Here is a 23376-nt window from a genome sequence, read left to right on the forward strand (position 1 = left end):
GAAACCTCTCGGCGTCGATCTGTTTCGGTGCCGCTGTCTCGGCGTCGAGCCGTGTCCACACCGGCATCTCGGTGTCGAGGCTTGTCTCCAGCACTTTCTCGGTCCCGAGAAGGCTGCGTGCCGGTGTCTCGACCGGAGTCGGACGATCTCGGCACTGTTTGGGCCTTTTTCGGTGCCGACGGTCGGTCACCGAATTTATGGGTGGAGCCATGGCCTGGTGGCAGTGGCGTCCCCTGGGCCTTGTAAATGTTTCTTTGTGTGGTTTTCGACGTCTTACTCACGGTTTGTGTGTCGTCGAATCCTTCGGAGTCTGAGTCTTGGATCGAGAAGGTACCTTCTTCTTCCTGTTCCTCGAACTCCCGTTGGGCTGTCGGTGCGGACGCCATTTGAAGTCTTCTGGCTCGACGGTCTCGGAGTGTTTTTCGGGACCGGAACGCACGACAGGCCTCGCAGGTGTCTTCGCTGTGCTCAGGTGACAGGCACAGGTTGCAGACCAAGTGTTGGTCTGTGTAGGGGTATTTATTGTGGCATTTGGGGCAGAAACGGAACGGGGTCCGTTCCATCGGCGTTCCTCAGCACGCGGTCGGGCCGACCAGGCCCCGACGGAGGATCGAAAAAACTACCCAGAAGGGCACCGGAGCTCTTCGATCTTCGATGCGGTGTTGAATCTAAGTACGCCGATCCCGAACGCAACAATACCGACGAAAATCTTCCGAAATTAACTATTTTTACCGTTCCGAAACTCGGAGCGACAGGAACACGTCCGAACCCGATGGCGGAAAAAAAACAATCGAAGATGGAGTCGACGCCCATGCGCAATGGAGACAAAAGGAGGAGTCACTCGGTCCCGTGACTCGAAAGACTTCTTCGAAGAAAAACAACTTGTAACACTCCGGCCCAACACCAGATGGCGAGCTATTGCAGAACATGCGTATCTACAGCGACAGATGCCATCGAACACTTGATTATTATGGCAGTAGCAAACAAACATTTTCCATTTGCTTGCGTAGCAGTGTCTAGTGGATGGCCTTCTAGCTTGTTTTATGACTTCCATACATTCTTGAGTGAGGTTTAAATGTCCGAATTCTAGGATTTCAGGAGCCAGATTGCTAGATTGAGCGATGCTGGGTTTGGATGCCTGATCTGCTGTTTGTGTTGTGTTAACAGATCTGGCCTGTTGGGTAACTTGACGTGTGGTACTACTGACCGGTCTAGTAGTGTTGTGTACCAAGGTTGTCTTGCCCATGTTGGTGCTATTAATATGAGTTTGAGTTTGTTTTGACTCAATTTGTTTACTAGATATGGAAGGAGAGGGAGAGGGGGAAAAGCGTATGCAAATTTCCCTGACCAGTTCATCCATAGGGCATTGCCTTGAGACTGTTTGTGTGGGTACCTGGATGTGAAGTCTCGGCATTTTGCGTTCTCCTTTGTTGCAAATAGGTCTATTTGCGGTGTACCCCAAATTTTGAAGTAAGTGTTTAGGATTTGAGGGTGAATCTCCCATTCGTGGACCTGTTGGTGATCTCGAGAGAGATTGTCTGCTAGTTGATTTTGGATCCCTGGAATAAACTGTGCTATTAGGCGAATGTGGTTGTGAATCGCCCATTGCCATATCTTTTGTGCTAGGAGACATAGCTGTGTAGAGTGTGTCCCCCCCTTGCTTGTTTAGGTAATACATTGTTGTCATGTTGTCTGTTTTGACAAGAACGTATTTGTGGGTTATGATGGGTTGAAATGCTTTTAGCGCTAGGAATACTGCTAGTAATTCTAGGTGATTTATATGCAGTTTTGTTTGATGTACGTCCCATTGTCCTTGGATGCTGTGGTGATCGAGGTGTGCTCCCCACCCTGTCATGGAAGCATCTGTTGTTATTACGTATTGTGGCACTGGGTCTTGGAACGGCCGCCCTTTGTTTAAATTTGTACTGTTCCACCATAGAAGCGAGATGTATGTTTGGCGGTCTATCAACACCAGATCTAGAAGGTGACCCTGTGCATGTGACCATTGTGATGCTAGGCACTGTTGTAAGGGCCTCATGTGCAGTCTTGCGTTTGGGACAATGGCTATGCATGAGGACATCATGCCTAGGAGTTTTAAAACCACTTTTGCCTGTATTTTTTGTGTTGGATACATGGCCTGTATGACCTTGTGAAAATTTTGAACCCTTTGTGGACTCGGAGTGGCTAATCCTTTTGTTGTGTTGATTACCGCTCCTAAGTAGTGCTGAATTTTGCACGGCGCAATGTTTGATTTTGTGTAGTTGAGGGAGAACCCGAGTTTGTAGAGGGTTTGTATGACATACTCTGTGTGTTGTAAACACTTTGTTAACGAGTTGGTCTTGATTAGCCAATCGTCTAGATACGGGAATACGTGCATTTGCTGCCTTCTGATGTGTGCGGCTACTACTGCTAGGCATTTGGTAAACACCCTTGGTGCGGTTGTTATACCGAACGGTAAGACTTTGAATTGATAGTGTATTCCCTTGAATACAAACCTTAGGTATTTCCTGTGCGAAGGATGTATCGGTATGTGGAAATACGCGTCTTTGAGATCTAAGGTTGTCATGTAATCCTGTTGCTTTAGTAGTGGTAACACTTCCTGTAGCGTGACCATGTGAAAGTGGTCTGATTTGATGTAGGTGTTTAGTATTCTGAGATCTAAGATTGGCCTCAGTGTTTTGTCCTTTTTGGGTATTAGAAAGTACAGTGAATAGACGCCTGTGTTTATTTCTGTACATGGTACCAGTTCTATTGCTTCTTTTTGCAGTAGTGCTTGAACTTCTATTTCTAGGAGGTCTAAATGCTGTTTTGACATTTTTTGTGTTTTGGGTGGGATATTTGGAGGGATCTGTAGAAATTCTATTCAATAACCATGTTGGATAATTGCTAAGACCCAAGTGTCTGTTGTTATATCCACCCATGATTGATAAAACTGACTTATTCTTCCTCCCACTGGTGTTATGTGGAGGGGTTGAGTGACCTGTAAGTCACTGTTTGGTTGTTGGGGTTTTGGGGCTTTGAAATTTCCCCCGGTTTCTCGGGAATTGTCCTCCTCTGTACTGGCCCCGAAAACCTCCCCTTTGGTACTGTCCCTGGTAGGTAGGCGGTGTGGATTGTGAGGTGCTGGCTTGTGTGGCCTGACCCCGAAACCCTCCTCTGAATGTTGTTTTACGGAAGGTGCCGAAAGTGCCTCTGCTCTGCGGGGAGTAGAGCGCGCCCATGGCCTTGGCTGTGTCAGTATCCTTTTTCAGCTTCTCAATCGCCGTGTCAACCTCTGGTCCGAACAATTGTTGTTCGTTGAACGGCATGTTGAGTACCACTTGCTGTATTTCTGGCTTAAAGCCAGATGTGCGCAACCATGCGTGCCTTCTGATGGTAACTGCAGTGTTTATTGTTCTTGCAGCTGTGTCCGCTGCATCCATAGAGGAGCGTATTTGGTTATTGGAGATGTTTTGTCCCTCCTCAACCACTTGTTTTGCCCGCTTCTGAAATTCCTTGGGTAGATGCTCGATGAGATGCTGCATCTCATCCCAATGGGCTCTGTCATAGCGCGCTAGGAGCGCCTGAGAGTTGGCGATGCGCCACTGGCTGGCAGCTTGTACAGCGACTCTTTTCCCAGCTGCGTCGAATTTTCGGCTTTCCTTATCCGGGGGTGGTGCATCGCCCGATGTGTGTGAATTGGCTCTTTTGCGAGCTGCTCCTACCACGACTGAGTCTGGTGGCAGTTGAGAGGTGATAAAAGCAGGGTCTGTGGGAGGTGCTTTATATTTCTTCTCTACCCTTGGAGTGATTGCTCTACTCTTGACGGGGTCTTTGAAGATTTGCTTCGCGTGCCTTAGCATTCCCGGAAGCATAGGCAGGCTTTGGTAGTTGCTATGGGTGGAGGAGAGGGTGTTAAAAAGGAAGTCATCCTCGACAGGTTCTGTGTGTAACGCCACGTTGTGGAATTCTGGTGCCCTAGCTACCACCTGCGCATACGCTGTGCTGTCCTCGGGTGGTGATGGCTTGGTAGGGTATGACTCTGGGCTATTGTCTGACACTGGTGCGTCATATAGGTCCCAAGCATCTTGGTCATCTTGGCTCATGGTGGTGTGAGCCGGTGAATGTGACTGAGTTTGTGCCGGTGATATTTGAGTTACATGTGGAGGAGAGGGTGGCGGAGTTGCTTTCTTTGCCACCTTTGCTTGTGGTGTTAGTTGTTCAGTTTGGAACTCTAGTCTCCTTTTTCTCTTGATTGGTGGAAGAGTGCTAATCTTCCCTGTTCCACTCTGGATGAAGATCCTCTTTTGTGTATGGTCTACATCAGTAGTCTGTAGCTCCTCTTCAAATCTGTGCTTACGTATTTAAGAGGACAATGAATGTTCCTCTGAATATGAGCCGGAAGTGGTTTCGGTTGCTGGTTGTTTTGGCACCGAAACTGTGTCCTTTTTTGTTTTCGGCTCCGAGGCGAATCTCTTCTTTTTCGGAGTCGAGCCTTCTCGGCGTCGATCATCCTCGGTGCCGCTGTCTCTGCATCGAGCAGCGTCGGCTCCGCCTTCTCGGCGTCGATCTTTTTCAGCAACACTTTCTCGGTCCCGAGAGTGTTGCGTGCCTGTGTCTCGACCCGAGTCGGACGATCTGGGCACCAGTTCGGCCTTTTTCGGTGCCGATGGACGGTCACCTTTATGGGTCGAGCCATGGCCAGTTGGCAGTGGCGTCCCCTGGGCCTTGTCTATTTTCTTGTGCTGTGTGCTTTTCGACGTCTTACTCACATTTTCGTCGACGTCGAATTCATCTGAGTCCGTTTCATGGATGGAGAAGGCTTCCTCCTCTTCTCCTTGTTCCTCGAACTCTCGGTGTTCTGTCGGCGTGGACGCCATCTGTAGTCTTCTGGCTCGACGGTCACGGAGCGTTTTTTCGGGACCGGAACGCACGACAGGCCTCACAAGATTCTTCTTTGTGCTCGGGCGACAGGCACAAGTTACAGACCAAATGTTGGTCCGTATATGGATATTTACTGTGGCATTTAGGACAGAATCGGAACGGGGTCCGTTCCATCGGTGTCGATGTTACACGCGGTCGGGCCGACCAGGCCCCGACGGGGGATCGAAATTACCCCGAAGGGCTACCGGAGCTCTTCACGATTCGGTGTCGATTCTAACTATCCCGAGCGAAACAATAGCGACGTAATTTTTCGAAGTTTTGACTATCTTTCTGTCCCGAAACCCGGAGCGAAAAGGAACACGTCCGAACCCGAGGGCCGAAAAAAAACAATCTAAGATGGAGCCGACGCCCATGCGCAATGGAAGCAAAGAGGAGGAGTCCCTCGGTCTCGTGACTCGAAAGACTTCTTCGAAGAAAAACAACTTGTAACACTCCGACCCAACACCAGATGGCGGACTGTGCACAACATGTGTATCTGCAGCAACAGATGCCATCGAACATAGGTATTAAGGAAACTTATGTATTTCTGAAATGGGCACAAGACATGGATTTCAGAAGCAGTGGTTATGAGCACATCTCTGAATTTGTGGGTACCCATACTAGCGTGTGAATTAGTGGGCATTTCTCAAAATGAGTTCTTTCTTACATGTTGTCTTACACTTGGAAGGCACAACTGCAGTGAAAGGCAATTGGTAATACCACTTGTGCTGCTATTCTGTGTTCCCCACAAGACTCCAGGTTAGAAATGTACCTCACTTGTGTGGGTAGGCCTCGTGCGCGACATGAAAGCTCAAAACACAACATGGACACAGCCCATTTTCCCACTAAAAACAGACCCTTTTTTGCAATGTGCCTAGCTGTATATTTTGGGCTCTAGCTCAGCCTGGCATGTAGGCAAACCTAGCAAACCTGTACAATTGCGAAAACTAGACACCTAAAGTGTGGGAAAGAAGACTGGCAATTCGATATATTAAGGTGGATCTGAGATTCCACCTTTGGCAGGAATTTAAGGTCGTTGCGAAGAACTACTTTATCCTTGTTTATTTGGAAAAAGGGTTCTTGCAGGGTTAGAGGCTGGAGCTCACTTGCACATCTAAGTGAAGTGATAGCAACTTGAAATGCCACCTTCCACGATAAGAACTGAAGTGGGAATGAGTGTAAAGGCTCAAAAGGTGGACCTGTGAATCTTGTGTGTACAATAATAAGATTCTGAAAAGGCACTGGGGAAGTCCTTGGTGGTCTCACTTGCTTAAGTCCTTCCATGAAGGTTTTGATTACTGGGATTTTTAAGAGCGAAAGATGCGGTCTGTTCTGAAGGTAAGCAGCTATGGCTGCAAGATGCAGCCTTATGGACGTGTACGCCAAATTTGCTTTTTGCAAATCGAGAAGGCATTAAAGAATACCCTGCATGGTGACTTTGAAAGGGTCCCATTGTTTGGATAGACAGTAGCAAACAGAAAGTTCCCATTTTGCTGCCTAACATGCTCTAGCAGTGGGTCTATGTGCCTCCTGAAAGATATCCATGCATTTTTGAGGTAGGTTAAAGTATCCAAACTCTATGGCCTCAGGAGCCACATCACAAGAATTACCTGGGATTTGGGTACCTGATTTGACCATGGTTCTGAGTGAGAAGGTCCAGGCTGAGGGGAAGTTTCTCGTAAGGAACTACTGATAGTTCTAGAAGGGTAGAGAACCACAGTTGTCGGGCCCGTGTGTGTGTGTGTGTGTGTGTGTGTGTGTGTGTGGGGGGGGGGGGGGGGGGGGGGGGAGGTGCACTGGAATCAGTGTGAGGGATGTTTGAGCTTCTGAACCAAAAATGAAAGGAAAGGGAGAGGTGGAACAGTGTAGGCAAATATTCCAGACCAGTTCATCCATAGAGCATTCCCTCTGGACTGAGGGGCGAAGTTTGGGCATTTTGTTGAAATAGGTCTATGTCTGAGAATGTCCACTTTTGAAAGTAGCGGAACAGGCCTTGTGGGTGGAGTTCACATTCATGGACATTCTGCTAGGAAGGTCGGAAAAATTGTTGTGTGCCCCCGGGAGAAGTTCTGCTAGTAGATGGATGTTGTGGCGAATGGACCAATGCCAGATCTTCAGAGATAGGTGAGACAGCTGTAGAAAATGTGCCCCCCTGTTTCAGCACATAATACACGGTTGTCATGTTGTCTGTGCAGATCACAACACGTTTGTTGATGAGGTAAGGAGTGAATGCTTTTACGGCTAGCTGAACAGCAAGACGTTCTAGGTAGTTGATGTGCATACTGCGGTGTTTGGGATCCCATAGGCCTTGGGCTGTGAGATCCTTAAGGTGAGTACCCCATCCACCTGTGATGCGTTCGTTGTTAGTAGGGTTTGAGGAACAGGGTCTAGGAAAGGCCGCCCTTTTAAAAGGTTGTTTTTGTTCCATCACTGCAGAGAGCGATTGGCGCGGCTGTCTACCAACACTAGATCTTCCAGACGACTCTGTGAATGAGATCATTGACGTGCTAGGCATTCCTGCAACGGACGCATGTGCAGGTGGGAATTTGGCAATATGGTGATGCAGGAGGCCATCATGGCAGAAGCCTCATGACAGATCTGACTGCGACTTTGTGGCTGGGGCGAAAACACAAAAACTGTGCTTGAAAGTTTTGTATTCTTGCTGCATTGGGATAAGCTAGTGCCAGCTGCGTGTTTAGAACAGCCCTGAGATGGGGCTGGATCTGAATAAGCTGAAGATGAGATTTTTGGAAATTGATAGAGAAGTCTAGATGATGAAGCATGAAGCAAGTTTATGATGATTTGGATGTGATGTAGACAAAGAGTGAGAGTGCTGGCTTTGATACGTCATCTAGATATGAAAAAATGTGAACATTTTGTGTGCGTGAGCTGCTACCACGTGGCAGAGACCCTTCGTGCAGTAGTTACCCCGAATGGGAGAACTTTGAACTGGTAGTGGTTGCCTACTATCACAAATCAGAGGTATTTGCGATATGCGTGGTCTAAAAGGATGTGAAAGTAGGCGCCCTTCAAGTCTATTGTTGAGAGCAAGTCACCTTGTTGAAGAAGTGGGATCACATCCTGAAGTGTTACCATGTGAACATGCTCCGACAGGATGTAATAATTCAATAATTAATTGATCTAGAATCAGCCCTAAAGACCAGTCCTTTTTTGTGATCAGAAAGTACAGGGAGTATAATCCTGTCCCTTGATGATATACAGGAATGGGTTCTATGGCTCCTTTGTTTAGGAGAGCCTGAACTTCCTGTTTCAGCATAATGACATGCTCTGGAGAAAGTTAGTGAGTGAGAGGGGGAATGTTTGGAGAGGAGCTCCAGACAGTAACCAGGTTGGTTAATATCCAACACCCATTGATCTGATGCTATATTTTCTCAGGCAGGGAAGATTTGCTGTAGACGTCCCCCAACATGTGTAGAGTAGTCAAGGGGAAACAGAAAGGGGTCACTGCTTTGTGGCAGTTGAGGAGCCATGTATGGAGGTTGTTTTCCCCTTCCTTTATTAATATCTCTCATATATGAACCCCTGTAGAAGCTTCTATTGGAAGACTACCGTCCATGGCCTTTATGATAGGAGGTCATGGGGCCATATGTACGAACACATTTTCCCATTGACACAGAATGGGAAAAACCCTTTGCTACATCTGGCCCATGGTGTCTGTGGATGTGGTCTTGGAGCCTGGTTATTATGAGGGCCGGCGAAAGGACCCACGTGCAGTAGGGGTTTGTAAGGCACCCATTGATTTAGCCACCTCAGTGACCTTCATTTTTTTTCAAGAGCCTGGTCGATCAATGGGCCAAAGAGGTGCACTCTTTGGCGAAGGGGATATTTAATATGGTCTGTTGTACCTCAGGCTTAAAACCGGATATGCGGAGCCATGCATGCCGGCGCAAAAGGATGCGAATATTAATTTTTCTGGCAGCTGGATTGAATTATTGGAGATACATTGTCCCTCAGTAACTATCTCCTGGCCTCTATCTTCATGTGATCCCCTTAGAGGATATTTGAGGAGTTCCTCCATCTCATTCCAGTGGGCACAGTCGTATCTGACTAACAGCACTTGAGTGCTTGCTATACACCAGTGGTTGGGGGCATGGGCTGCAACCTGTTTCCTGGAGACATCTGTAAGCGCGCTCTCCTTGACAGGAGACTGAGCTTTACTGGCAGCTTGAGAGAGTGCTCTTTTTTTATCATTGAAGAACACCAGCGAATCAGGAGGCATTTGACCTCTAATGAAAATGTTTTTTATTTTTCCCCACACGTGGTGTAATGATGCATGCCCTAGCTGGATCTTTAAAAAGATTGTCTGAGTGCCTCAAGATTTCTTTCAGCTTTGGGCGGTGCTGTGTTGCCCTGTGAGAGGTGGAGATGGTTTCAAACAGGAAATCATCATTGATGGGCTCCTTATCTAAGGATACCTGATGATATGTGGTGGCTGTACCGATAAGCTGCTGAAAAGAGGTGTCATCATCTGGGGGAGACATCTGGGTCGGTGTCAGTGTGGGGATCAACATCATAGGTTGTTGAAGGGTCCGTGTATTGGGTGTACTGCCACCCCGTTCCCTGATCACCCATAAAAGAGTGGGGGTGACCCCATGTGGGTCACCCTGTAAATGAGGACGTGAGCGTGGTGAAGGTGGTGTAGGAGACATAGGCAAAGGAGGATGTGCAGCAACTGAGTCCTTATTCATCCTCTTCCGTTTGGCAGGAGGCACAGGTACATCAATGGCCTCTATAAATGAAAGCGGTCGCTTTGATGGGGTAATGACAACAGCTTTTACCAAGACACAGCCCATCTGTGGTTGTATATGGAGTTGTGTCTCTTTAGCATCAAGATGCTCTTTCACCTTTTGAAGGATATGCTCAATGGAGGCGCTCAGCTCTGAAGGTGGTGTGGTCTTGGGTATTTTCGCCACAACGTGCTCTTATGTTTCGAAGCCTAAACTGTTGGTGCAGAGGCTGGCTGCACTAGTCTTTTTGACACAGAGGTGGTCAGTGCCAAAGCTGGAACTGGGCAGCTTGGCGCCAAGATGGTGCGCTTCAGCTTTGGTTTCGGTGCAGAGTTCAATGGCAGGGTTTTCGAATATGCCTTTTGGTGCCGACCATGGCCTGACGGCAGTGGTGGCCCACTAGCCTTCGCTTTGGTGGGAGGTGGTGGTTTCTTGGGCAGGACAAGGGTGTCTGTACTCACTGTAAGTTGCGCTGGAGGAAGATCCTGCATCTCGAGGACTAAGTCTGTGTCAGACTCTGAGTTCTCATTTGAAAAGGCCTTCTCCACAGCCACCGAGGCATCTTGTAGTCCTTCTTCCTCTTCTGAATCAACATATTGCTGTCCGAAGATGCCTGGTGTCTCGTCAATCTCCTGTTGCAGCATTTCTCTATAGCGGGCTCTTCAGTCCGGTAGAATTTTCTTGGATCTAGAAGACTGGTAAGCCTCTCAGTCCTCCTCTTTGTGGTCTGGAGACATACAGAAATTTTAGACTTGGTGTTAATCGGTCCACGGTAACGTTGCGTGGCACTCAGGACAGAAACAGATGGGAATCCATTCCATCAGGAGTTCAATGAATCGAGAAAATGGCAGCCCGAAGGCCTCTGTCAGAGCACGTCGATCCAAAAGGTGATTTTTTTCTAGCCCTGAAACGCAAGAAATGGAGGTGTGCATTCAACAGAAGTACAGATGATAGGGGGTGTATCCTGAATGGAAAGAGACCGAAAAGATGGCCTTGACCCAGAGCTCAGTGAAACATGACCAGACAGCGAAACAAAACAAACTAATAATGGAGTTGAAGACCATTACCAGCATTTTTCTTTTTCTTAGAAATATGGTTTCGGATATATAAACGTGATGACCTATTTTACTTTGTTGTGAATTGGTCAGCTCCAATGCTTTTTGTTGATTGTTATACGTTAGTATCAGTCTGTGACACTTTAATAATCACCAATTTTTTCTGATTAAGTGTATATCTGTTTCATACATCCGTCACTATTCCAAGATGGTCTCCAGCTCGGACCCATTTTGGCCGTCGCTGTGTGATTATGCTTTTTTCGTCATTTAAACAAGCGTCGGGAACAGCCTTCACTGCGTATCTCGTGCAACATGTAGCGGACTACCCCTGACGGAAAAATAGAAATACAGCATGCAATGGCTTTTATCCTAGAAGTTTATAATCTGCATAATGCTATACACAGTGCTACGATCACATGGCTATCACCATGTTTGCGGTCTTATGTGTATCTTTCTCTATATGGACGAGGAAATAGACTGTTGTAATTAATTTCTAAAAACATATATTTTTATTACAAAGGAGATCACAATTTTATACTTGCAGTAGAGATGTGATTATTAACATCGAACCAAAGTAAATGCCACGTTGTGGTGGGGAGGCAGGAATTCAAAAGCCACCATGTGTACAACAAGATATGGAGTAGTTCCCAATAGTTTTTCGTTAACTGTATATTCTATTTGAGTTTATTTTCCCACTGTTAACTAGCAGCACAATATGGGCAAGGTTTCCTGACCTTGCTTTTACAACTTGTACGTGTCGATCTTTGTCTTGTAACCTTACTCTCAACACCAAGATAAAGTTTTTAGCTTTAGTTTACAACACCTTACATATTACGAAATACCTTTTCGCCTCCTTCCTGGTGTACTTCATCGACATAATTTATACATATCCCCAATGAGTCCTGGCCACTGGACGGTCCTTAGCACCGCTTTATAATATCTATACGAGTTCAACTATTATCAATCCCTAACTTTCTTTGGATTCCTTACTTGTTACCATGTTGTCTATGAGTGGTTATAACTCGTTTCAAGCGGACCTTGTTTTCTTATCCTTATTTTTCTTTACAGAACACTGGGCTTACTATGGCCCGTGCGACTTGAACCCAAATAATATACCTACATACGTACCCTTGAGAGGACCTCTCCCACACTCTACTGCGCACTAACTACTGGAGGGGCTGAATCTCCTTTCTTTGGAACACTACACTTCTTGGCCGGACTTGCTGTACAGAAAAGCGCCAGTTTCGGGAATCTTACTAGTTACGCTGTACATTCTTTATATAACGTTCATTGGTCAGTATAGTATAATACAGACCTTCGTCTATATATTTTTTTTACATATTTTTCTCTACTTCAACTACCGGGATCTAAAAATCGCGATTACCTAAGACCGACAAACTTACGGCCTTATTTCTCTCATTGATGCACAAAAAAAGGATGGTTACGTTTTAATTCATATATCTTAATGTTTGCATGTACAGCATCTCTCACATAAGTATTTTAATACATGCATGGGTGACACACTCCATCTTTATCATTTTCTTCTTTTCTCTTAATAATTGTTTTCAGTTATCTTCTCCATGCTGGGTGGTGGTTTACTAAATATCATCAACAATGAACTTTACATAGTCAGTTTCTCATCTACTATACATTTATTGCTTATACTTATATCCGCACACAATTCATCCCAAGCCGACAGTGGAACAAAATCCCCGAGGAACAGCTTCTCTCCACTCTCAGCAACAACCAACCCACCTTCTCCTCCGACCCCAACGACGCAGCCCTCAGCCTCACAAATTGGATCACCAACTGCGCAGACAACCTCGCCCCCCTCAGACGCCTCCCAAGACAGACCAACACCAAAAAACCTCTCTGGTTCACTGACACCCTTAAGGAATAAAAAAAAAACTGCTGCACTCTCGAGAAAGCCTGGCGCAAGGACCACACCGCAGATAACATGACTGCCCTCAAGAACGCTACCCGCGAACACCACCAACTGATCCGCGCCGCCAAAAGAAATTCCTTCACAGACAGACTGGACAAAAACAGCCACAACAGCAGAGAACTCTTCAACATCGTCAAAGAGCTCTCCAACCCCAACACCAACGCCATCACGCCGGCCACACCTCCAGACCATCATCAACAGCTTGTTCTCTTCTGCTACCTTCCCCGAGAGCTGGAAACACGCTGAAGTCAACGCCCTACTGAAGAAACCTACGGCGGACCCAAGCGACCTGAAGAACTTCCGCCCCATCTCGCTCCTCCCCTTCCCGGCCAAAGTCATAGAGAAGACAGTCAACAAGCAACTTACCAACTTCCTTGAAGACAACAACCTACTCGACCCCTCTAAGTCCAGATTCCGAGCCAATCACAGCACAGAAACCGCCCTCATCTCAGTCACAGACGACATCAGAACCCTGATGGACAACGGAGAAACAGTCGCCCTCATCCTCCTCGACCTCTCGGCTGCCTTCGACACCGTCTGCCACCGCACCCTAACAACACGCCTCCGCTCCATCGGGATCCAAGGACAGGCCCTGGACTGGATCACCTCCTTCCTCTCCAACCGCTCCCAAAGAGTATACCTCCCACCTATCCGCTCAGACCCCACCGAGATAATCTGCGGTGTCCCTCAAGGCTCCTCGCTCAGCCCGACTCTCTTCAATGTCTACATGAGCCTCCTCGCCGACATCGTACGCAAACACAGCATCATCATCACCTCCTACGCCGACGACACTCAGCTGATACTTTCCCTCACCAAGGACCCCACCAGCGCCAAGACCAACCTGCAAGATGGAATGAAAGACGTCGCAGATTGGATGAAACTCAGTCGTCTGAAACTAAACTCAGACAAAACGGAAGTCCTCATCCTCGGAAACACTCCGACCGCCTGGGACGACTCCTGGTGGCCCACGGCCCTTGGCACCGCACCAACCCCCTCACACCACGCACGCAACCTTGGATTCATCCTGGACCCTCTTCTCACCATGACCAAACAAGTCAACGCCGTATCATCCTCCTGCTTCCTCACCCTCCGCATGCTTCGAAAGATCTTCCGTTGGGTCCCCGCCGACACCAGAAAGACCGTGACCCACGCCCTCGTCACGAGCCGCCTGGACTACGGTAACACCTTATACGCAGGAACCACCGCTAAACTCCAGAAACGTCTGCAGCGAATTCAAAACGCCTCCGCCCGCCTCATCCGCGACATACCCCGCAACAGCCACATCTCCGCCCACCTGAGACACCTACACTGGCTTTCCGTCAGCAAAAGGATCACCTTCCGGCTCCTCACCCACGCACACAAAGCCCTCCACAACAAGGGACCCGAATACCTCAACCGCCGCCTCAGTTTCGCCGCCGTCCCTCGCATCCGCCGCACCACGGCAGGTGGGAGGTCCTTCTCCTACCTGGCGGCCAAGACATGGAACTCCCTCCCCACCATCCTCAGGACCACCCAGGACCACTCAGCATTCCGGAGACGACTCAAGACCTGGCTCTTCGAGCAGCAGTAACCCCTTCCCCCGAGCGCCTTGAGACCCGCACGGGTGAGTAGCGCGCTTTATAAATGTTTATGATTTGATTTGATACTTCTGATGATTTGGATATTTTACAGCATTGACAGTTACATTTGTGACAAAACACATGTTGGCTGTCCATGTAAACATCTGGAATGAAGAAATGTATATGATACATGAACTGAAACTTTAATTTTTTTGAATAAAAGAAGACTTAAATACACAAACGGAAAACATATTTTCCTGAATAAAAGAAGACTCTGTAACATCATTGGGATCGGTCAGAGAGACATATTTTGGACTTTTTTCGTCAAGTTCTCAACTTACAGTGTGCTATGGTTGTATTGTTTTCGTATTACCAGCAAGACTCGAAAGTCCCATGACCCGAAAGACTTTGAAGAAAAACAACTTGCAACCTTCCAGTCCTTACACTAAAGGGCAGAAGTTTGCAGAGCATGTATAGCTGAAGCCACACATGCCATTAAACACATTTATATTTAAAACCCTACAACAGCAGAACTGCATGTGTAATTTACATTCTTAATGTTGGTGTAAACGTATGTACATAGTACCACTCAACTTAGAAATAAAGGACATATAGGCACCATCAGATGAAAAACTATGGTGTAGGTGTTCATTTCAAATAACTCAAAAATAGTGTTGACAGTACTTATATACTTGCAGGGATCTGCATGCGATATAGACAAACAGTGCACAATGTCTTCCGCATGGATAAGGCAAGTCAAATCAAGAAATCTCAGGTTGCCACTGTTCTGGGACTCAACACAATGAGGGGCTGAGTTATTTTCTCCAAGACTCATGATTTTCCACTGGGAACAATCCTTCCCTTCCCTAAGAAGGTTATCATTTTGCCTTGAACTTGTTTTTATTTCACTGTTATATAGACAGCTATAAGACACCAAACAAGTTATATTATGAGTTCAGGTGATCTAAAAGATGTCACATGACCTTGATAAGGTCATGGACGTGGGTGAAACTTTGGCTATATTTGATTGCCCACAATAAATGTGCACTTTAGACTTTGCACATTGAGATAACAAAATAAATATATTTTTGTACCGTTATTACTCCTATTTCAAGCTGGATCTTCTGGGAGGACAGGAATGGCAAGGATTGAAAAGTGCTTTCTGCATGCATTTGTTTCTCTCATTATAGGGAAGTTATCTTAGAAAGGCAGTGGTGGGTGTCAAATATGTAGTTTGCAGCACATAGAACATGGAAGACCTATCATAGCGGTTAATAATGAACACAAGTACATATAACATTATGCAAAGCAAAGTTTATACATCAGAGTTTGGGGGTCAGAGGTCACTCAACTGACACATTGTAAAATAAAGATGTGCATACCTAAACAACACTACCTGTGATGCAGCAAGTTGGATGACTCCGATGGCTTAGTTTGAACAAGCTTAACACTACTATATTTATGCTCTTACTATGGGTACAAAAAATAATTCATACCTCTGTGAAATCAAGATTTGGTTGCATTACGGCACTCCTAACTAGATTTATGGGGACATTACACTATTATATGGTTCACATTGTGGGTATAAAATATTATCCCAACAGTTCCGGAGTGCGTATCTACAGCTTCACTCTTACCTTCAACACTATTGTTGTGGCCTTGGACCACGAGTGAGTTACATTATTCACACATCTATGGCACAGTCTGAGTGCATTCCTACCTCTACACCAATCAGTTTTTGGGGACTTAAGACTACTCCAAACCCTATGGTTCAGATTATAACAGCCCAAAAGTCATAGATCACAGCTGATGGTGCATGGCAATCTAGCACTGTTTAAGAGGTAAGAGTTGTAGGTGTTGTAAAATACAGTTCCAGGATGCACGGTTATATCTATGTCACTGAATCATGGCTCAGATACTGGCACATTAGCCCCATCACAAAGCTCAGGATCAGGGTGCATGGCATACTCCTCTAATTCTTGACAGAAGCACTACACTCTACTTCTGAAAGGGTGGTGTAAGGGGTAAGGTTCATTTCGGCTTACTTGTATTTCTGCTAATGGTGCTGGTTTAGTATCCAAAATCCATGTTTAGGTTTAGGCATACATTTGTGACTCTAAATATAATTTCTATAATGGATGACTCAGTAAACGAGAGTAGTCGAATATTTATGCTCAGTGCATGGATTGCTTGGAGGTAACAGGAAATGTATGGGAGTTCTCGGGGAGACTGATTCCTGGGATGATGGAAAGATGTGTGCTGGGCATAGCGAAGCCTAACAAAGAAATTAAGCATTTCTGCAGATTTATCGCCCTCCAACTGGCCAAGAGGCGTATAGTAAGGTTATGGAAGGAAGCTTTAGCACCGAGCATAAGGCAGTGGCTACAAGACCCACACAAATGGACTGTAACAGGAATGTATTTATTATCAGCACCTCGGTCAGCGGGAGGTACTCGTTCCTGATACACACGATAGGACACAGTGCTAGAGAAGCTTGTAGTCAAATCAGAAACTAGGCCCCCTGAAGTAGTAAATACACACAGAAAACAATACAGACTGATGCCAGCTGTATGGCACCATCAGATACAACAATCAGGATTTATCACCAAAGTTCAAGTGAGGGATTACTACAACCATCACACATGAAACCTCATGTGCTCCCTCACTGTTTCAGGATCCGCATGGCCACACACTTGTGAGGCCTAAGATGCAAAGCAAATCTGATTGATGGCCTCCTGAGCTCAGTTGAATTAATAATTTAATGTTAATGATTGTTATTATTTCCTATATATTTTAGTTGACTCCTGAGACAATCAATTACAGACGACTAGATAACCTACTGGGCAGGTTTGCGCTAAGTGAATGTGATGTGTAAAGAAGTTTCACTCACCGGTGAGACGGTTCTATCTTCTGCATTGTACTATTATTTTTAAACTGAATAAAGAACTATGATGGTAAAAAAGCGCATGGATTGCTCGAGGTGAGAGTCCTGGGGCAAGGGGAGTTGTATTTATTCGATGTGATAATCCTCCGAAAGAACTGCTAAATCAGGAGTGCGAGAGGCAAGACATACAGGTCATGAGAAAGCACGAGGATGTTATAACTCAAGTATGTGAATCTCTAAAGAGCCAGCGCTGAAGAAGCAAATTAAACCCACCTACAAACAGATTTATCCAGCACTGGTAACATTCATAGATTCACATTTTACCATGTGGCCATTCCATTCCGAGGATCAAACCTTTTACACTTCCTCTTTCAAATCTGCTCACAACTTTTTTGGTGGATTTTGGCTGCATTAGGTGAAAAGTTTAAACTGAGAATGTATTCTTACTGCTGTTATACTTTTACTAAGAAGGATTCTCAGCCTGACAATAGGGAATAATTCAAGCAAGTGACTATGAGCGATTCAATCCTAAAAAATGATGGTACCACAGTTTTTTTTGTTGGTATTTTGGTTTGATGTCCAAGAAATGATATTTGATGATTATTTTGATAAAATACAAGTTGATCGCAAAGGCTGATTGGTAATGGGTCGATTTGGCATGGGGTTACTCAATTCTTTACGGTAATTAAAATAGTTTGGGGTCGGTTACAAGCAGTTTTGTTTGATTTTGAAAATACAGTAATTTGGAATCACTGATTGATTTCATGTTTTTTATTCTGTACTGTCGACGTGTGAAAGAGTCCTGCAAGTGTGCTTGTCTCTATCGTGTCTCTAATTATTTAACTTAAAATGTACTTTTAAGCCTTTTGATCACTAAAGAGTCATTTAATCTGGATTTATTTTATTTCAGTAGTGCTACTGTGTCTAAAGATATTATGGCCACATCCGAAATTTTCTTGAATATTTAGTGTTTAAGAATGCAGATCATAAAGTGTTAGCAAGAGACTGCCCATATCTTGCTCACTGATCATACACTGCTGGACTGAGTGTTAGGGGAAGGCAGTCTCATGCTGTAATTATATGGCAGTTTGTGTATGTGAGAGGGCTTTTGTGGTTTTTGGACTGATTGAGACCATGTGCTAAAGAATATCCTTAGCTTGCAAACCCATTCCAATGTATGCTGGGAAGAATGAAAAATAATCAGTGGCCTGTAGGTATCACACTTAACCTGCATCACAGCTCCTGGAAAAACCTCTGCTTGCAGAGTTATTGGTGATCGGGTCCTTACCCTGTGCCTCTGGCTGCTGGGACAGTATTTGCTGCTGAAGAGTGTTCACTTTCTCAGTACAGTATATAACTTGCTGTTGCAACCTCATCTGCTCTGCCTTCAGATCAGATAAATGCATAAAAAACTTGTCTGCAGCCTGTGAGAAAAGAAAACAACAAAGATTAATCAAAGATAACTGTATGAGTAATAGTAGAACTCTGACCTCAGACTGGACTGCGTTTGGGAAAGCAAAAGGATAGCTGGAGAGAAAATGGGGGAGATTAAGAAAGAACAAAACTGTTACTTTCCAGTAGGAATAGTTTGCAGGTTGAAGAATGTTCTAGATTCATATGCTGTGCATTATCCCATTATCTGGTGGTTGAGTCTGAACTTGTCTTCTTTCTAGTCCCCCCCCCGCTCCCTCCTCGCCCCGAGTAGCTGACAATGTAGTGGAAAGCCCATCCTCCTACAGTGTGAGATTGTGAGCTCTAGAAGCCCCCGTCTTTAGATTCCTCCCGCCCCCCTCACGACTGAAGCCCACCAAATTTCTTCAGACCTCAGATTTCTTTCCACCTATTTGCTCCGCTCCTTAGTTCCAAACCACTTGCTCTCTAGGGAAGTGTGAGGGATAAATTTAAATCCAGAAAATTCTTCAAGCTGTAAAACTATTGCTACAGGTAAGTCATTGTTGCATTTTGCAGTTTGAATATTTTCTGGATTCACATGCTGTATACTGATTTTGTAAAAATATTCCTCCCTCCTTTGGAGGTTGGGTTGAAAAAACTGCATGCTTGCAAGCAAGTGTTTTTTTTTTTTTTTTTTTTTTTTTTTTTTGTACCTTCTATCCCACCTGCACTTCCATGTGGACACTGTACAGATGTGATTCATGGAAACGTTAGCAATGAAAGCTAGGGTCGGTCTTATTTTGAATGGAGTGTGTGCTCTCGGTTTTTGTTCTAGTGCTAACCCAGCAGTTTTGTTTGTGCATTATCAGTCTTGCAGTAGTCCCCAGGGTGACAGGCACATCTGCATCTGTGTTGCAAAGCAAATGCAGATCTGGCTCTCCCTCCTACTTTCTTTCCTTTCCTATGGGTAATACATGGTGACTCTCATGAAGTCCAGTGGGTTCAGGGCCATTTCCGCCTGCATTTTTTCATTGCTGGAAAAACAGTGGTAATTGAAAGGCTCGATTGATGTGGACGTGTGAGATGACCTTTGGGAGGAATTATGGGTTTGCCGTAATTGCCACTATCCTTATCAATCTACAGATAGAGTTCCTGTCTGGGGATGCCTTTAAATTACCAAATCGTAATAATCAACAAGACGATCTTCAAGTATTTGAGCCCCACCTCATGGATGGGATGTTTTTACTAATACTTTGTTTAGATTCCAGATTAATGTAGGCTCTGACCTTGGTTGTGCTAACCTTTTTTGCTTACTCTTGGAATCTTTTGATGGCTGGTGTACTGAAGAAGCTTCTCCCCATCGTGCCCCTAGTGTATGCCACTGTGGCAGAAGGTGTACATTTAGGGAACTGATGGAAATACTATCTAGAAGGTAAGTGAGATACTCACAATAGTAGAATCCCTTGTTCTGCTTATCCCTGTTGCACGGCTGGATGAACATGTTCCACTCTGCCGTGTAGCATTTGAATGTGGCACGTCTTCTAGCCTTTTTAAGAACTTGTATTCATCATGAAGAATTTCCAGATGTCTGAATTATAAATCTTCAGGAGCCAAACTGCTGAGCTGCACAATATGTGCAATAAAGCAAATGTCTAGCACAGTGCTTTTCTTTAAAGAGAGGCACTTTCATCACACCAAAATGTAATGTGGTACATAACATATTTGTACTACTGAAATGCAGACTATGGGGTTCACTACACAGAGAAACAAAGCCTTAAATGAAAATGCAAGTGCAGACCATATACCTAAGTGGAACAGCTCTCTTGTGATCCGTTACCTGTAGGTCAGTTCCTAATCCTTGACTAAGCAATTCTGTTATGCATTTTGCAGTTATGTTTTGTAAGCCCCAACAAAGCTTCTCCAGCCAATTCAAAGTCAATGGCTCAGGTTGTATTGTTTTATCTGATCATGGTGCACAATAGGAATTTCTATGCATGGGTATGTAGCTGTTGCCTGCAAAGTGACAAGCAGTAAAGGTTGCTGTCACTGGTGCTCATTTTGGCACCCTTCCCTTCTACTCTCCCCATTAGCAGAGGAAGACTGCAGTGAGTCAGTGAAGGTACCCTGGATGGAGGTTCCAGCCCTGACAGTAGGGGATACTTTACCTCTGGTCTATGGTACTGGAGAAAGGACCTCTGGTACAACAAAGACGGAGTCAACACAAGTCCTCAGTCTTCTGGCAAGCCTTGATCCCAGCTACTCTTCACACCTGCTGCAGAGTACTCCTGCCCTTGGTCAGTGAAGAACTTGGAATTGGAACGAGGTGAGAAGGTTTGGGTTCCACTTTTATAGTTTCCAAGGTAGTTCAGGAACAGGTTCGGACTGGTCCCTTTTTATTACTGCATCTTCTTACTGGAATGCAGGCACTTCCTTGTTCAACATGGATTCTCTCTCAGAGAGTTAGTGATGATGCTGGCTCCAAGCTGTCAAAACCATTGTCAAGCCAAAATGGCTGTCAATGGCTACAGATACACAATAATAAATACACACACAGATAAAATCCAGCTTGCATGCCAAATACACAAACACACAGGGATGTCTTTGATGAGTCCCTGGTTTTGGAGAAACTTTTGTGAAACTCAAACTTGTGTTACAGAGTGGAACTGGAATAGTCAGAATAACCAGACTCATCATTCACGAATAGGTAATGAGAGGTGATACTGTATAAAAAAAAAAAAAGTACGAGATCTGGAATCTTGAGGAAGGCCAGCTGACCCGGATGAGCAGGAGAAGGGCCAAAAAATGTTGATCAGAGAAGAGAACAGGGTAGTAACTGACTGAGGTCCACCCCAATGCTATGTTTTTAACCCAGGGGGGCCTAAAAATAAAGTCAGAGTGGGTACCCACCTGGATAGTCTTCGATCTGGCTGTGAGGCCGATCCCTGGTAGTGAGGGGAGGGTAACCTCAGATAACGCTCTTTTGCTCCGCTCACAATGTTGGTCTGCACCAAAGCGTTATAGCTCACACTGTGATAAAGCATGCCACTACTTAATGGGCAAAGGCAATTTTTAAGAACCCACACGAGTTCCTTATCAAGTGGGAAAGATAGACCCTTGTATAGATTACCTTTGTGCCCTGTGTGTGTAGTAGTGTAGTATAGCAACTAAATATCTCAGGTGGGAAAAAAAATGCTGATTCCCTTTATCTTGAAATCCCTTCATTTAAAAAGTCAAACACACTAAAATAGTCTGTCCCTTATAGCACCCAAAGGTTGTGGAATGCCATACATCGAACCACAAGGACAATTTCTTCTACTAACGTTTTTAAGAAAGAACTAAAACATTGCTTGGAACCAGATGTACTAGAACTAGGGGTGTGGTATTCCCATCTCTTATCACACAGGACATTTTAGTATAAACTAAACCGCGTTTTCATGTTTATTTTGTCCATTGGATAAGTAGACCAAATTCCCTGAAGCACAAACCCCTAGGCTGACAGTTTACAGTATGGATTTGTGAAAGAGGACTGTTTGCAAATAAAGAAAGATTAGTATACATAGTAAGGTCAAACTAGCATTCACTGTTCAGTAATGCAAAGATTTTACTATTAGGGTAAGAATTGTAAGGAAATCCAGTGAGCAGAGACTTCAGCTTGCATCAGTGGAAGTAATTCCAGTATACAAATGTGTACACATTAGCAAAATGTAATTACTAGCTACATTGACTGACCCCAAAGCTGGATAAAAAGTTATTATACAAATATTTTATCCCACACAGTCCAATGGAGTCAACCTTATGAGAAGATCACCAAACCAAAGGCTAGCATTTTATTGAAACATATGGGAAAGGCAACAATTGACGTTGTATTCTCCCAGTTTAGTTCTTTTATTAGCTTCTTAAAAAATGAAATTAATTTCACATGAATACCAATGTGGCCCGATGTAGAAAAAGTGCCCTTTTTGACATGGCCACTCCCACTTTTTGCCACTGGTACTCAGGTTTTTCGACTGAAGTTATACTGGGTTCCTGCTAACCACGCCCTCCGTGCCAGTGTTCTTTCCCTAAAACAAGGTAAAATAATCCTAATTGAGTGAAACTGGCACCCACTTTAGCACTGTTGTAAGTCCCTAATAAATAGGTACCCCTGGTACCTACGGCATGGTGTCCCTAAGGACTGTAGCATGTATTATGCCACCCTAAGGGACTCCCTTACAAATTGCATGTAGGCTGCATGACATGGTGCAAACTATGTGTGAAAGCACAACATGGCACACTCATTGTGTGTCATGCCAAAGTCACCACATATATATGTCACCATTACAGCAGGCCTTAGAGCCCTAAGGCTGGGTACTATATATTTTATGTGAGGGCATACCTGCATGAGAAGATATGCCCCTGTGATGTCTAGTTTGATTACTAGTTATTACAAGTGAACAGGGAAGCCATCTTAAGGTATGTGCTGGGCACTAGTTACTACAAGTTACTCAGTTATATAATGGCTTCACTGACCCCTATGTTGTTTTGTATCAAACAACTCTTCTTAATAAATCCATACTATTTCCAGTATTGGATTTATTATGACAAGCACACAGAGGGCACGTTAGAGGTGCCCCATGAAACCTACCATTCTAGTGTGCTGGCTGACTGGTATTGACCAGCCTGCAACTACGGACTAGTTTCTAACCCCCTGGAGGTGAGAGCCAGTGCTCTCAGAGGTCAGACACAGTGCCTGCTTGGGAGAAAAGTGTTATCACCTTCAGCAGGATGCCTATTAAATCAGCATATCTGGGCTGGAGGCTTTAAAGTCAGTCTCTGCCACCCTTTGATCTGCAACCCTGGCTTCTCCCAGACCTGGGGAACGCCATCCCCTGCCCCAAGGCACATTTGGCAC

The 23376-nt window shown here is 45.1% G+C and overlaps 1 protein-coding gene across 2 annotated transcripts in view; it reads right to left on the minus strand.

The window, feature by feature from the left end:
* HAUS5 (HAUS augmin like complex subunit 5) overlaps positions 1 to 23376 on the minus strand; it is a 246752-nt gene that overhangs the window by 50530 nt on the left and 172846 nt on the right. For both annotated transcript variants that reach the window (XM_069201157.1, XM_069201156.1), the window contains exon 18: positions 18382 to 18517. In XM_069201157.1, the coding sequence (XP_069057258.1) occupies positions 18382 to 18517 (136 nt within the window). The remainder of the gene's footprint in view (positions 1 to 18381; positions 18518 to 23376) is intronic.

This window comes from Pleurodeles waltl, chromosome 7 (assembly GCF_031143425.1).
Source record: "Pleurodeles waltl isolate 20211129_DDA chromosome 7, aPleWal1.hap1.20221129, whole genome shotgun sequence".
In the NCBI taxonomy this organism is placed as follows: domain Eukaryota; kingdom Metazoa; phylum Chordata; class Amphibia; order Caudata; family Salamandridae; genus Pleurodeles; species Pleurodeles waltl.